Raw genomic sequence first — 14,701 nt, 5'->3', positions numbered from 1 at the left:
GACTCGACAGCCATACTCTTCCTGCATGTCTGACATTCTCTTTCTAGGAAGAAATTTCTCGGCTATCCGTACACCTTTTACGTGCGCATACTATCACTAACAATTCAGAAGTGGACAGAACGGCATCTTCGCGTTGTAATGTACGGTACTTTGCACGTCCAAGTTACCGATATTATGTACGTGTTTCACATTACTTTTATTCTGAATTTAAAAAAACGAAAAAATTCTCTTAACCATTTTACATAGTATATTAGTCTTTTTAACGACTGTTTTAGTTTTGTAAGAACGGTTTCTCTGTAATTAATCAGAAAATTATTTCTGCAGTGGCTTACCATAGGGATTACATGTTAGAATCTTAATTTTGAAGATAAATATCCCCATTTCGATAAGGCTGGTTTTATCAAAATTGAATCGTGTATAAACATTATACTAAATAACGCTAGAATTTCAACAAAATTGTAAGAAGGTCAATCTACGCTGCAAATACTTTAATTGAAACTTTAATTGAAATTTTTGTATTTTCCTCAAACGTAAGAAATATTCTAATTATAAAACAGCATAATTAAATTGGAAATCTATCGGAACACATAAAAAACTACGGCTAAAGAAATTCAGAATTTCTAAAATCTTTGTTTTGTCCTCGTTTTTGTTCATTCCTCTGTTTAATTAACTATATAAGTTATTAGAGTTTCTAAAAAATACTTGGGTACTTGAGAAACTGATAATAAACCTGAATAATTAATCTGTAAGCGGCTATCAACATCCTTTTTCCATGTCTTATTGTGCATCAGGCAATTATTAATAATTAATTAGAAAGTTTATATAATGTTTAAAAAATACGCGCAACAAGTCGCTGCTAAAACTGATATCAAAGTGAAACTTCGGAACGAGGTGGTTTAACTTTGACAATAAGTACGTAGCATAGTTTTAACTAGCAACGCTAATAACGTCTGACAAGATGGAAAACCACACATGCTTTGCCATACATTCGCCAGCGATTAAAAAGTGAAAAGGAATCTCGTATCTGTCGCGGCAGAAAATTTGTTAAAATTATCGTGAATATCAATGGCAAGCCACGTGGAACATCTTTCATAAAATAGACGCGAATATTTTGTTCGTGTATTTAATACGCTTTCGCTTTTCACATTGAATCTGATATCTTCTTATTTAGAACTGTTTATCTTTTTAGAGCTAATTCTTCACGCATTCTGTTTCTTTTAATAAGTGCAGCCGATTAACGAGTTTAATTCTTTATTCTTGGAAAATACGTATTCGTAATTAAATTCTGAAGTCATTGAAGAAGTTCCAAGTTTCTGAAATTAGAATAATGACACATAAATAATAGTTAGGTTGATGTAATGTTTTGCTATATATTACTTTCGTCTTTTTACTTGTAGCATGTGTGGTGCATACAAATTTATTTACAAGTATAATATGAATATTTTTCAAACTGTTGCATAATTGTATCCCATTTTTAAAGTTAGTACAATAATTTCATCTTGTTTCGCTGTTTCCATTCTTCTCATAATTCTTCCAACTTTCTTCTTCGAGATGTAACTTACGTAAAACTACGTTTTTTATTCGTCCGACGTACTTATATGCAAATATGTGTTCCGAAGTAAAATTTGCGTGTTAAATAGACGTAGCAATGTAAATATAAAATAGGGAAAGGTGTGAAGCGGAATTTAATCTGTTTAATTAGAGTGTAAACATAATCGGTTAGTCTAATGGTAGGTTCACTACTGTCCTGTTTATAAAATTAGGAAGAAGGAGCAAATTTCTATAATAAGAACCTTTTTTCTAATCCTTTTTCTCAGATAATAACACGCAATTAACTACGTTCTCTAATTAGTGTACACGTTGTCTATCTGTACACTGTGGAATATCTTGCTGTATCAAATTTTGTATAAAATCTTTAATTATGTTTCTATGTATCATCCATCAAATTTTCAAACTCATGATTACTAAATGTTTTTTAATTGTATCCATTTATTTCATAAAATTAGTGTCTTCTTGTTACATGTATATATAATTTCAAATTAATTTTCGCTTCATCTTCAATTTTACTGACTTAAATTATACAGTGGTTTCACCTGTGTTGACTTACCGTGTATGAAATGTGCTCTTATCATAGATCCTCATCGATTACGTGTTTTTAATTAGTTTGTTAAACAGTTCACATTGAAAAATGTCTTCGCTAATTTCCACTGCGTATAATGACATGAAGATTTTCCATTGATTATTCGACGATGAATGAAGTAGTATTTTTTTATAAACTCATGATTTATAGTATGAAACATGCTTTTGTGTAATAATTGATCAACGTAAAAAATAGATTTAATTAAACAGGAAAAGGAATGCGAACGTTACAGGTAGACAAAGATTACACAGAAGGAAAATTACGTTGTATACTTAGTGGAATTAAAGAATCGTTTATCGAAAACCACTTTCACCCAATGAAACTACTACCGCGATCATTTGTATGTACATAGCAAGTTGATCGTTTAAATATGGCGCTAATGATTGTGTGCGTCACGTTGATAAATAGAAAGGACGTTATGCTGTAATGTGACAGTAACAGCCTGTCTTCTAGAAACTATCTCATCCGAATCAAACGAGAGACAGAGAGAGAGAAACCTCAACCTTCGTTGAACCTAATAAAACCACGCGACTTGCAAGTTACAGACCAAGTCGTCCGTATCTTACAAATTTTCTTTTCTTTTCTTATCATCGAACTGTTAATTGCATTACCATACTACTGTATTTGAAGCATATAAATTCTCAAATTGGTTTCAACTATATAATCACAACAGTCGTATCTTCTTACAGTGCTAATTGGAATTTCAATATACTTTACGATTACGAATAATATACGCATAAATGTTTTCCATGGTAAAATATGCTAAAATAATTATATAAATATAAAAATTTTGTACGGTCAAGAACTCCTGGTGAGCCAGTGTGTTTTCGATTCGCGTAAAAAGAATCCCCGCGATTTCATAACGCGGCCAGGGCTCTTTTCTCCTGCGATGCTCTCCCGTATCTCCTCCCATGTCGTCTCCTTTCTCCTGTTCGTCAGTAGGCCAGCGGACATTCCCGGCAACAGCTTTCCAACGCGTTCCCGACATGGCTTCCAATTTCTCGATGCAGCTGCCATCTCCGCGAGATCTATCGATCGGACTTGAACGCCACGGCCTTTTCTATGCGTACACGGGAGGAACGGCCCCGCGACCTCGCTTTCGCGAGACCCGCGAAATTTCCGTCGCGACTTCTGTACGCTGCCTATGTACGCGGTGTTCCGGAAGAAACGCTTCGAATTTTCTACTTTTCAACGATCGGAACGAATATCGAGAAATTTTAGTTTTATTAATCACTGAAGCGAGCCTTTGCAATCTTTGACTCGGTTCTCTTATTATTCCATCGTATAATAAATTTCTAAATGGGTAGATCAAATTAAAAATTATCAGATCGAAAATTAAAAATTATATTGAGTAATTAAACATTGTCAAAGATTGTGTCCGCGATTGACGATAGGTGCGTCAGTAATGTTCATTTCGATGTAAAGAACATGGTTATTACGATTTCAATTATTTATTTACATCGTGTGTGGCATTCGACCAACGATCTTTCACTAAACAATTTAGTTGCGAGTAATTATATTGCCATCAGTGTGGCGATCTTTTTTCTTATTATTCACTGCCAGTGCTATATTTAAATTCATAATTAATTTCCCTCGCAACTTTCCTGCTCGTTTTTCTTCCGCCATTTACATACACGTTACAAATAATCTTTCACGTTATACTCGCCACGACGTGTGGTTATTATGTCATTTGCACCTGATTTTTCTATTAATGCATAGCAATTAACGTGGCGGTAATTTCACCAGGGACTGCCCATTTGTCGACGACTTAATACTTAGCTGGCGAACGTCACGTGTGACTACTTTCGTCCACGCTGGTTATAAACGACTGTGTGCATGAATCAGAACGCTTTTACTCGAATCGTCGCAAATCCGACTGCTGTTCACCGTTTATTTATGCAATTTTAAAGACCTTACCTGTACTTAATTAAAAGCAAAAGTTGCATATTTGTCTTCCTTTTTTTCGTTTCTTCCATAAAGCTTCGTTAACACTGGAACGAGGCACAGATACTTCGACTACATTATATTGGCCAGTGTTTGGACTCCCATAATGTTTGCAGTACCGATGAAAGTTCAAGATGTTTTATACGAAACAAACAACATATTGATAAAAAGATTTTATAAATGTCTAAATGCTCTTACGAGAAACTGTAGCTACAATAAGAATGTAATTATTTCAAAAAAATTACCATCCCTTAGTTGTGTGTAGAATACATTTGAAATATTGGAAAGAAAAAGGCACCTCCAAACTAATAGAAAATAGAAATGTAAAATAAAGAATAGAGAGAACAAAAGAAAAATCGTCAGGTTCTTTTTATTTAGGTAATTATAGGTTTGTAGGTCTTTTTGAAACGACACGCCATGCTAGATAATTAAATAACAGAGAATGAGATATTCTGCTGTCCTCTTCGGATTCATTACCCTGTAACACTTCATGGACGCAAAAGCATTTGAAACTCAACCTACTGTATTATTGCACAATTATCCTGAGTGGACTGTTAAAAACAGTCAATAAATCGTGAAAGAATCATCTCGTATAGATTTTCGACAGATCATTCTTTATATAATATATGACTTTGAAAGTTTTTATTATATCTCATTAGAATCAGGTTTTCACTGCTGTAGTAGTGAACTTTGTAGAGTTAAACGATGACATAATAAATAGCTGAACGTGCATATTATTTTGTTTCCAATTCGTTACGCTGGCCGCGAAATAAAACTTGCAGAATTGATTATGAATGGTTGGGAAAGAGGAAAATTATTTATAGTCGGTGAGAGAAAGTTGCGGGTTCTGACAAACAGATGCTTGTATATGTTTGTAAAATTTTCTTCCGTATTGAGAACCGCTTCGTTATAAACGGAACATGGATATTAATCATGCGAAATACTGTTTAAAAGTAATTACGGAGAATATAAAACCAACGACTGCTAGAAACGATTAGCAAGTAAAAAGTATCATTGTGCATTTTTACGCGTTAAATTAACGAATAGCATTGCTTAGTATTTATTAACAAACTCATACTCGATATGAGAAAAATGATGATTTTACAGAGGGAAATTTTCGTTTATTTTGTACATTTATTCTAGAATAAATTTTTACCTTTTAACATTATTTTAATAACGAAAGAATTATTTAATAGTAAATCTACGTAGCTATGAAAACAAAATTGTTCGACGTGTTAATTTACCATAAATTTGCATAGTTTGAATCCGTAAGAGAAGAGTGAAGCAATTGCAAGCGAATTTTCTCCAGTCGCGTCCTCCGAATTCCTTAAATTGAAATTAACGAAAGAGAAAGATTCGATCGCGGCAGAACATTGTAATTCGTTTTCTTTCGTATCCCTGCTAACGAGAATACTAATCCGATCATTATGCAATGGTCACACGCACCGCTACCCTTAACTTAACTTTACTTCGTTTACAAAACACAACTTCTACATATTTAAGTGGAATTCTTGGCTATGCAGTGCTATTCTTTACTTTAATTTATTCCTGAATTTCTGTGATCGACTTTGCATGTATAATATGCTTGAGAGACCGTTATTGGCGTCCATTTTACATGCTATAAAATGAGAACGAAATATCACGCGAGATTTGATGAAAAGATAGAAGAAATATACTTTGATAGAAATTATGGCGGATCTGAATCGCTGAATAAGTGATATTGACCCACATTCGCACGGAAAGGACCAGAAGCAAGATTCCTTGCGTTTAAAGGGGTTAAGACTTGTGCCTTGCTGTTATCTTGGCCGAATGAACTGATTAAAAAAGACCATTTCACAGTTGAGGAGTTTTTCGAAAAAAGAAAGCCTATAACCGATGGCGTATTCTTTAATCAAATACTTCAATTATTAGAAAATATGCATTAGTTTCGTAAATATAAAAAGAACAAGGTTCTTTAAATGCTATTATAGTCGTCGATCTAAACTTACCTAATACATCTATTAGGTTGTCCAAAAGGTTTCTTCTATTTTATAAGACGATAATAGATGAACAACAAATTCTGTTTTATATTATTTTATTAAATAAATAAATCCATTTCGTTATAATTCTATTATTATGTTCGTGCGTAATTCAAGAAACTAATATAAAACAAAGAAGCATTGTGCGTCTATTATTTCCTTATAAAACGAAAGAAACCTTTCGGACAATCTAATGGAATTAAAACTTCCAATGCAATTTGCTCGATTCATTTCGTCTTACGGATCCTTTTCCCAGAAAAATCTTCCATTTATCCTTCGCTTCGTTTCTTCGTCTCATGATCTTTCACGAGTCTATACAGTGCACGAGCTAGAGACCAAAATTATTAAAACTTACACTACTTACAATTAGAAAAATATCCTTTATAAAGATATAATATAAGTGATAAACGGGAGCTAAGTATCTTTAATACACATCTATAATCTTCAATGAAAGAAGAAAAATTTAGCGATGAGTAAAAACGAGCAGAAAATGCAGTAATACATTCCATGCTTCCATCACCGTACCTAAAGCGATTCAACGGTACATGTACGTAAGTGTACTCGGTTACAAACATCTGGTTGAAAGCCTCGTTTGAAATTCCCACTTTTCGCGAGATTATCATTCGCAGAGATCCAAACGCGTTACTCGCGCTCCCCCATTAGATTGTTCTCTCTTCAGGCTGGAAGACGGTGCGTGTAAAAGGGAATAAACTGTTTGAACCGGCACCGCGAGAGACCCGCGAGGGTATCGTCTGGTAGGGGAGCCGACTGGTCGAACGAGAGGGGGACAGGAACTTGCACCTGACTCGTACAAAGTTTTCTGCACTCAGTCAGTTCGCGGTTGGTCTCGATTCCGATCAGGGGCATCGGTTCCACACATTCACGATTCCATCGTTAGTCTGCCGGCTGGGAATACTTGGTCTCTATTCACTTTCGTTTCGTCCCATTAAGATTTCGTTCGGTCACGCGCGCAACCAGCACGCATCGTTTGACTTTCCAGTGGTTCCGTTTTGGTGCGGGGCAATCGTCGTAAGAATGGGACGATCGGTCGACTTGATCGAACACGTCGACGCGACAGGCTATCGAAGTGTCTTTTGAGCTTCGGTCGCTTTGGAAATTTCTGATCGTTCGATGCCTGTTTCGTATCAGTGTACCAAAGGGAAGCTCAATTGGCGGTGAATCGAGTTGTTTCGCGGAACAAGTGTGTAAAAGTCATTCCCATTGTCAAGTAGGTATGTAAGAAACTTGTCAATAGATAGAACGTTGGGGACAACGAGCACGCTAAGTACCTATTAGCCATCGTCAATTCCTTCGATTGCGCCAACAGCCAAACGAAGGAACGCAGACAGAGAAGTAGAGAAGAGAAACAGGTAGCGGGGAGAGTCGACGATTTCTCAATTAACTTATGGCAGAGAGAAAGAGAGAGAAAGAGAGAGAGAGGAGAAGAAGGAAAGAGAGTCTATGGCCTGTATGGTACCTTTTAAGTTCGATAACGGTAAATACAGATCCGAGCTGGAAGTAGCGGACTCGCATTCGCGCGCGCGATCGCACGCCGCTACTCTCCTCATGATCTTCGCTTGAATTATCCTGCCGAAAGCATTTGCTCGGCCCGATCGTTCGATCATAAAGCCCCGTTCATTTGCTTAACGTCCTCTCACAACACGACAAATCGAATGGCGTTTTAGTTTAACGATAGAAAGTCGCTGTTGTAACGGGATATTTTTCGGGCTGACTGATTACGTTCAGAGACGATGTTGCGTGGAAGATCTCATCGGTCATGCTTGAAATACGCCAGTCTGCGAATCCTGATAATAGGAGATTTCACGAGGAAAATCGTCGGAAGGAGACTGGCGACAAATGTGCCGATCAGAGCCACGCGAACTTTGCGTCGTTCGAGATGTTATGAAACTTTTATACGGCTTTCAATGAGGCAGTATAAAGGCTTGCAATGATATTAGGCGTTCTTATCTAACGAATAAAACGAAGTTTACGAGTTCTACCGCTCTGTATTGCTCGATGATCTTACATTTTTACATTCAATAATTACGACGATTTTTTCTTCTTTCATAATTTCTTTCATACGATAAGTTGACTCGAGGGAATTTACTCTTCTGGTTTAATTATGTCTTGTAATATAAGAATTGAATTATGGTAAAGTTTAACTATGTAACTGGTTGAATATTTTTCATCTCTGTTCATTTGTTCAAAGGAAGGTTTTTCAAAGAAAGGTTGACCAATTTAAGTTGGAAGATTTATTTATTCCGTGTTTTCGTATACATGATAATTATGTTTTTTTTTTATTTCACACAATTTTATCAAATTTTGCAAATATTAGCCGTTGCTATTCCTTCATAAATTACGTAGATACCTATGCCGTGTTTTTAATTTATTCGACATTCACCGATATTGTATCGCTTTCATTTGATTTCCACTTAATTTCTCTTTAACTAACAATGAGTTTGCCAAGTGGAATTAATTTGATGCGAGGGAAATTTTTTGTTATTCTTTAATTACTAGTACATTCAGATCAATTAAGAAAAGTTTTCAAAGATAAGCAGTCGACAATGTCTGTTCAAATTCTCCACGATATTAAACAATAGCTAATTTAAAGCACCGACATTTAATTAATAGCGAAGAACGCTTTATTTAGCATTATATTCCTTTATCTTCTTAAATATTACAGCCCTAATTTGTAAGAAGAAAGTTAGACGTATCCAGTTAAATGAAGCAATAAATTACTCTACTTTTATAGAGCAATAGAAAATCTCCCATAAAAATATCCGATATTTACGAATATTCCTTTTTCTAAATATTTTGCTCGTCGAAGAATTTAGGTGTCTGAAAACATAGTAAATATGCGAATGCAAGGTTATAAGGATAAGGGAGAAGGTGATAAAATTTCATATTCCAATCCATCTTATTCGTTTCTTTGACTTTGACTTCACTAAAAGTCGCTATTTCTATTTGTCTTGGCTTCTTCCTGTCACTTAACTTGCCAAACCCGTTTGTTCATTTTCTTTACTGCTCCCGTACGCGTCGAGTGACGAACAATCGTAGAATGGGTGTAGTTTTATTTGAAATATTATCTCTTTTATCGTTGCACGCGAATTGCTTCCGATAATGTCGTTTAATTGTACTTATTCTCGGGAAGAAGATCATCTTGAATTATATAATCGTCGTGAAATTATTCTAACGTTTGCATAAGTTTCTCGAAATGCCAAGCTTTAGCTTCAATCTCGATGCATCTTCCAGTTCTAAACTAATAAACAGGTTCCGCCACTATACCGATGATTTATGACGCGAAGTAACGAATTTCCAGCGACTTTATTATATAATAGCACTTCGTGGTCTTAAATTAGCCATAGATGACCACAACAGTTTAAATTCTACTATAATTTTAGAATATTCAATCCTGTTTTACATTATATTCCCCGTGAAAGTATAATTTATCGAGGCCAGTACAAATGCAACGTTGGACAAAATTTAGGAACTTTTCAAACTCTGAAGAAGCATTTCGCGTGTATAAATTTAATACAATGATCTTCGTTCTTCCGCGACTTTTGCGCCAAGTAATAATCATGCCAAGTCATGCGTTACATAAATAATTTGTAAAATACATTCCAATATTCAGATGAATTTGAATCTTTTAGAATAATTTTCTCGGTTTTGTTTAATGATAAAAATCAAATATATATATATGAAAAATTGTGATTAGAAATGTGTAGAATTCAGAAAATGTCGAATATTTGACATCGAGAGAGAGAAACGACCGTGTTCGATGAAAATGATGGAACACCGGTCGAGTATAAAACGATCGAATCTTCGCGGAGTTTTGTCGCGAAGATGCAAGAAGAAGCGGCACATAGACAGTCTTCCCCTCTGTGTCCCTTTCTATCCATTTTGTTTCCCTTTCTCCACACTGCCCATACACTCCCCTCTGCCTCTTTCTCTCTCTTCCCCTCTCTCTTTGGCGACCATAAAACGCGCGTCCACTTTTACGCGGCTTTTACGGTACTTAGTCGCGGCTCGTTCTCCACGCAAGAGGAAGCTTCTCCGAGGTCCATTCCTGAACGTGTTCGAGTGCAGGAAACGTACGCCACGGTATCCAGGAGCGGCGGTGCTTGCCAATGACGGCTGCTGATTCGAGGAAAATGCCGGTGTTGATCGGCGCGGAAGAGGAAGACGGGATACGGAGCACCGGTTGCTGAAGCGAGTCCACGGAAAAGTCGCTTGGATTTTTGTATCGAGGTCGCGCGCACCCTGTCAGCGAAAGAATCATCGCCGCGATTATTTGGATTATTCGGATAGCAAGTGTCCGTTCTAACTGGAATACTGCTCGCGAGTGTACGAGAAAATTGCGATCGCAGATTCGGTGACACTTTGAAAGCACTTGGTTCGATGGAAAGTCTCAACCAGTTGCGATTGAAGATTCGATAACATTTTGACGAGTGTCAATGACCTGGAATTGAAGATTCGACGACGCTTTGAAGATACTTGCACCAATTACACACGTGTAAATCGTTGAACAACCAATTTCTTGTGTATATTTTCATACATTCAAAAAGAAAACCGGCGAGTTTCTTTTGTTAAACTATCGTTATTTAGTCTGACGAGAGAACTGCCAATAAGGTGGAATTGAAAAAACTTTGGAAACATTTGAATCGACAAGAAAGCTGAAATAGTTGGCTTGACCAATGACATACGTATAACCGAATCGACGAGACTAGTTTCATATACCTGCGAAGAGAAATTGGCAAATCTTTTTTTTAATTTCAAGACACAGCTACTTCGTCAAAATGTTAGAGAACGCAATCAGATGGCCAGGTAACGCGGGTTCGCGATTGGTGAAGGCTAGAAGCAGTCCAAACGTATCGAAGGCACCCCTATCGGTTCCTAGGAAGCAAGCGGTGCCCGATCAGAACAGATCGACTTGTACGAGCAAGCCTTCCCGAGTTATAAAAACCGCAGCACCTCCTAGAACAACTGCCAAGATCGTCTCTAACGACCATGCCAGTGCTCGAACGACTTTTTCCGCTGAATCGAAGACACGCGCTTCCTGTCCAAGCAAGTCTCGTCGATCGACACCAGACGGTCGGACGGAGGCAACGAAATGTTCATCAACGACCGCGAGAAACGAGAAGAGGCAAGTAACGAGATCCATTAGCTCCTCGTCATCCTGTACGATCCTGGAGGATCGAACGCTTCTGAAAAAGGGGTTGTCCTATGCTCCAACGAAATTGCCGAAGAAACCGGAAGCTCTGAGGAAGAAGGCCGCTCTCGATCGTTCGGTTAGTTTAGGCTGCGTTTCGGTGGATATTCGCGGCGGCTCCGAGGAATCTTTCAGAATGAGCAGTTCCTTTAGTTCCGAATCGAATAGGCAGATGATGGAGAAAGCGAGGAAGCAGGAAATTCCAAGAAGAAAATCAATCAACAGATCTACCAGTTTGTGGAACGTGCAGGCTATTTCGAAGAACGATGTCCCGACCAGAAGAATGTTCGGAGTTTCGTCGAGGCCCAGCAAAATCCCTCTTCTGGCGCATCGGAACACGCGTGTGGGTCGATCTCTGGCCGATCTATCGCAGGTAGATCGAGCCGTGGAGCCGACAATGCAGCCGGTGCATTTCGACGACGTCGACCTCGATCGCTCGATGGACGAACGTATCTACGAAAATTGTCGCGAAGCGTTCAATTGCACGCCGATGCAGAAGCCAGCTCGAACGTACACCAGCAATTTGGAAGAACGCGTGGCGCGACTGATGGCAGAGCTGGACGACGATGTCGATGACGATGAACAGGCTCGAGCGACGATGGTCGCGTCTACCGACTGCGTGGACGCTGCTCCTCCTCGTAGAACCAATTCCGTCTACGAGGTACGGGAGATCGATGTTAAACGAAGCAACGAGTCGAGTGGAAAGCTTATTCAATCTGAGCAATACACTGCAACGGTGATAAGGATCGAAGGGAGTTCAGAGAGGAGGGATGAATCGATGAAAAAGGTAGAAAGTAACGAGAAGAATAATTTGCAGGAGACTAGGAACACGATGAACGCGGTTAAAGGGCTGAGAAGTCGGGAGCACGAGAAGATCGATCGACAGGATGTCATCGAGGAGTCGAAGAAGAAGAAGGAGACGTCGAATATTCAGGAGTTGAGGAAGAACTGGGAGAAGCAAACGGTCAATGGATTGATCATCAAAGATGAGAAGAAGATGGATTTTGCACCTGCTCTAGTTTGCAATACAGAACCACCGAAGGCCGCTTGTCAGAGGAACAACGAGGTGAGACAGGAAGCGAAGAGCAAGCAATCGGTGGGCAAAAGAGCCAAGGAGATCGAGCATCTGGTGAATTTTTTCAATTGCAAGAACGCAGAAGCTACGAAAGAGGTGAAAGATCCGTGGATCAAGACTCGAGCCACTCCAGACACCACGACGATCGAACCGATGACCACTTTGAAGAAGAATGTCGATGTTAAGAGCATACACGACTATAATGGCTACACATCTGATGGCAATTGTTCGGAAGACAGTGGTCACATGAGCAACGAGAACGAGGTTGAGTGGAAGGATGGCGTGGTGCAGGGTGAAACTCGAGATTTTGGGAAAGAGCAGTTTTTCGAGCAAAACGAGGTTCGCGGAATCGGTGTGTACGATGGTACGTCGATCGTGAGCAGGTTGGAGCCGGAAAAGAAGCCGACGATGGTCGTTCGAAGCAGCGTATCGACTTCGAGCGGTGCCAGCAGCATCGACAGCTGTAAGGGGGAGAATACGAAAGTCACGGTGCACACTGGTAAAGACCAGTGGAAAGCTTGCAGATCCTACAACGATGGACGACAGGTCCGTCGCGTAATTATTGGCCTTCTAAACCCATTAGATACCTAGTGAGAACGATCGCTAATTTGATCGAGCATCGATAATAATTCAGCTAGCGAGAAGTCTCCACATACGCACTAATACGAAGTGTATCCAGACGATTATTCGTCAATGAATTTGAAATCTTTCTTTAGTTTCAGCTTCGGATAGTTAGCTGCAAATTTATTGCCCGCTACTAATATCCAGGTTTCATTTATTTCTCATTTCCTGTCGGTTTAGAAAATTTATCTCTTTTTGCAGTATTTTTACATTTCCACGAAACTCTAGTACGATTTATCTTTAAAAAACACACGTTCGTAAAGTTTACGGTTTTATTGGGATTTTTATTTTTAGGATACGATATTGCATATGTTATTTTTTTTTTTGTTTTTTTAATTATTCGGTATATTATATCGCGAGGAATAAAAATTTTGTCAGTAGTTTAAATTATGAAAGTCTATGTTCTATGATTAATAACATTAATAATGTTTTTACGAAATATCGAACATTACTAATGCATTAAATATTAATTAATAACGTTCCGCAATATATATGTGACAGCTAGGAGGTCAATTCATTAATCAAATACCGCGGAAAAACTCGAGCAATCCATCATTTCTTCTAATCTCATGATACAATTAAATCGTATTTTTGTCGCTACCAATCGATCAACTTTCCTGATAGAAAGTGCACTTGCAACTTTCAAGCCGAACTGCTCTCCTACAAGGAGAACGGCTTGAAAATGATTTATGTTAAGCGCTGTGAGAATGTTTACAAACAGTCAGCAAGATAATATTTGAGATAATAAACGTTGATTGTAAGAGTCTAAATGGGTACAATTACGCTTGCTTGAAGCACTGACTACAGCCGCTACAGTAGAATGAGACCAGAGAAGTTTGTCGTATTCTTGACGCTGAAAAATGTTCTAGCAAACTCTTAGGGACAAATTCTTATTTGTTCGAATTTTTACTTCTTACGATTACATTTCGTTACTATAATTCATAACACATTTTGAGATGTAGCAATTGAAAAAGCAATGAAATATCGATGCTTGGAAAATTAAAAAGGAGAAGAAAATTAAAGGAAAGATATAGCAAATTATATTAGCTTTTATTTTGTTCTCTTTCGTAAATTCTGAATATTACAACAATCGAAAAATTGCGGACGAAAGAATGTACGAAGAAATATTCGAATAAATAAAGTAATTGAACAATTACTAAGAAAGTAGAGACTAGGCTTAGAGCAATAGATTTTTCCATATATCAACATGGCATTTTATTGTTTAATTACGTCTGAGAGAGAGTACATTTTACCATAATGTACTTCACGCGGTATGTAATCGTGAAAATCGTGTCAGGGATATCCTCGTTCCTTTTTCTATTCTATTCTTTTTCTCGTGAGTTCTAGTACATAAGTACATACCAACTGCATCAACGCAATTTTAATGAATTCTAATGAAATGTGGTGTTTCACTCGTACATTCTGTAAATTTTTACCTCCGATCAAATTGTTCGTTTATTATCGTGAACCTTAATATTTGCATAAATCAAATATTCATGTTTGTTATTTGCATAGCTTGACTTTTTACTGTTCAAAATTTACTTAGTTTACAAAAATAAAAATAAAAAAAAAGAAGGAAAGGAGAAGATAGAAATGTGGGAAGAAATGATTTTTTAAAAATATATCGGTAGAATTATGTTAATTGCGAAGAGATTCTAATTACAAATTACACCGCAGTGAAAAATATCGAATGC

General features: G+C 37.6%; 1 protein-coding gene across 7 annotated transcripts in view; it reads left to right on the top strand.

Annotated features, from left to right (window-relative positions):
- LOC132913249 (unconventional myosin-XVIIIa-like) overlaps positions 1-14,701 on the top strand; it is a 65,608-nt gene that overhangs the window by 41,059 nt on the left and 9,848 nt on the right. The window contains exons 1-2 of one of the 7 annotated variants that reach the window (XM_060971426.1): positions 6,928-7,334; positions 10,189-12,932. The exons of 5 other annotated variants lie outside the window; for them this stretch is intronic. In XM_060971426.1, coding sequence (XP_060827409.1) covers positions 10,899-12,932 — 2,034 coding nt within the window. In that variant the 5' untranslated portion in view covers positions 6,928-7,334; positions 10,189-10,898. Of the gene's footprint in view, positions 1-6,927; positions 7,335-10,185; positions 12,933-14,701 lie in introns of those variants that run through there. One more of the 7 variants, XM_060971428.1, reaches the window with a different exon arrangement.

The sequence above is a fragment of the Bombus pascuorum genome, chromosome 13 (genome assembly GCF_905332965.1).
Source record: "Bombus pascuorum chromosome 13, iyBomPasc1.1, whole genome shotgun sequence".
NCBI lineage: Eukaryota > Metazoa > Arthropoda > Insecta > Hymenoptera > Apidae > Bombus > Bombus pascuorum.
This window is presented reverse-complemented; position numbering and strand designations above follow the sequence as displayed.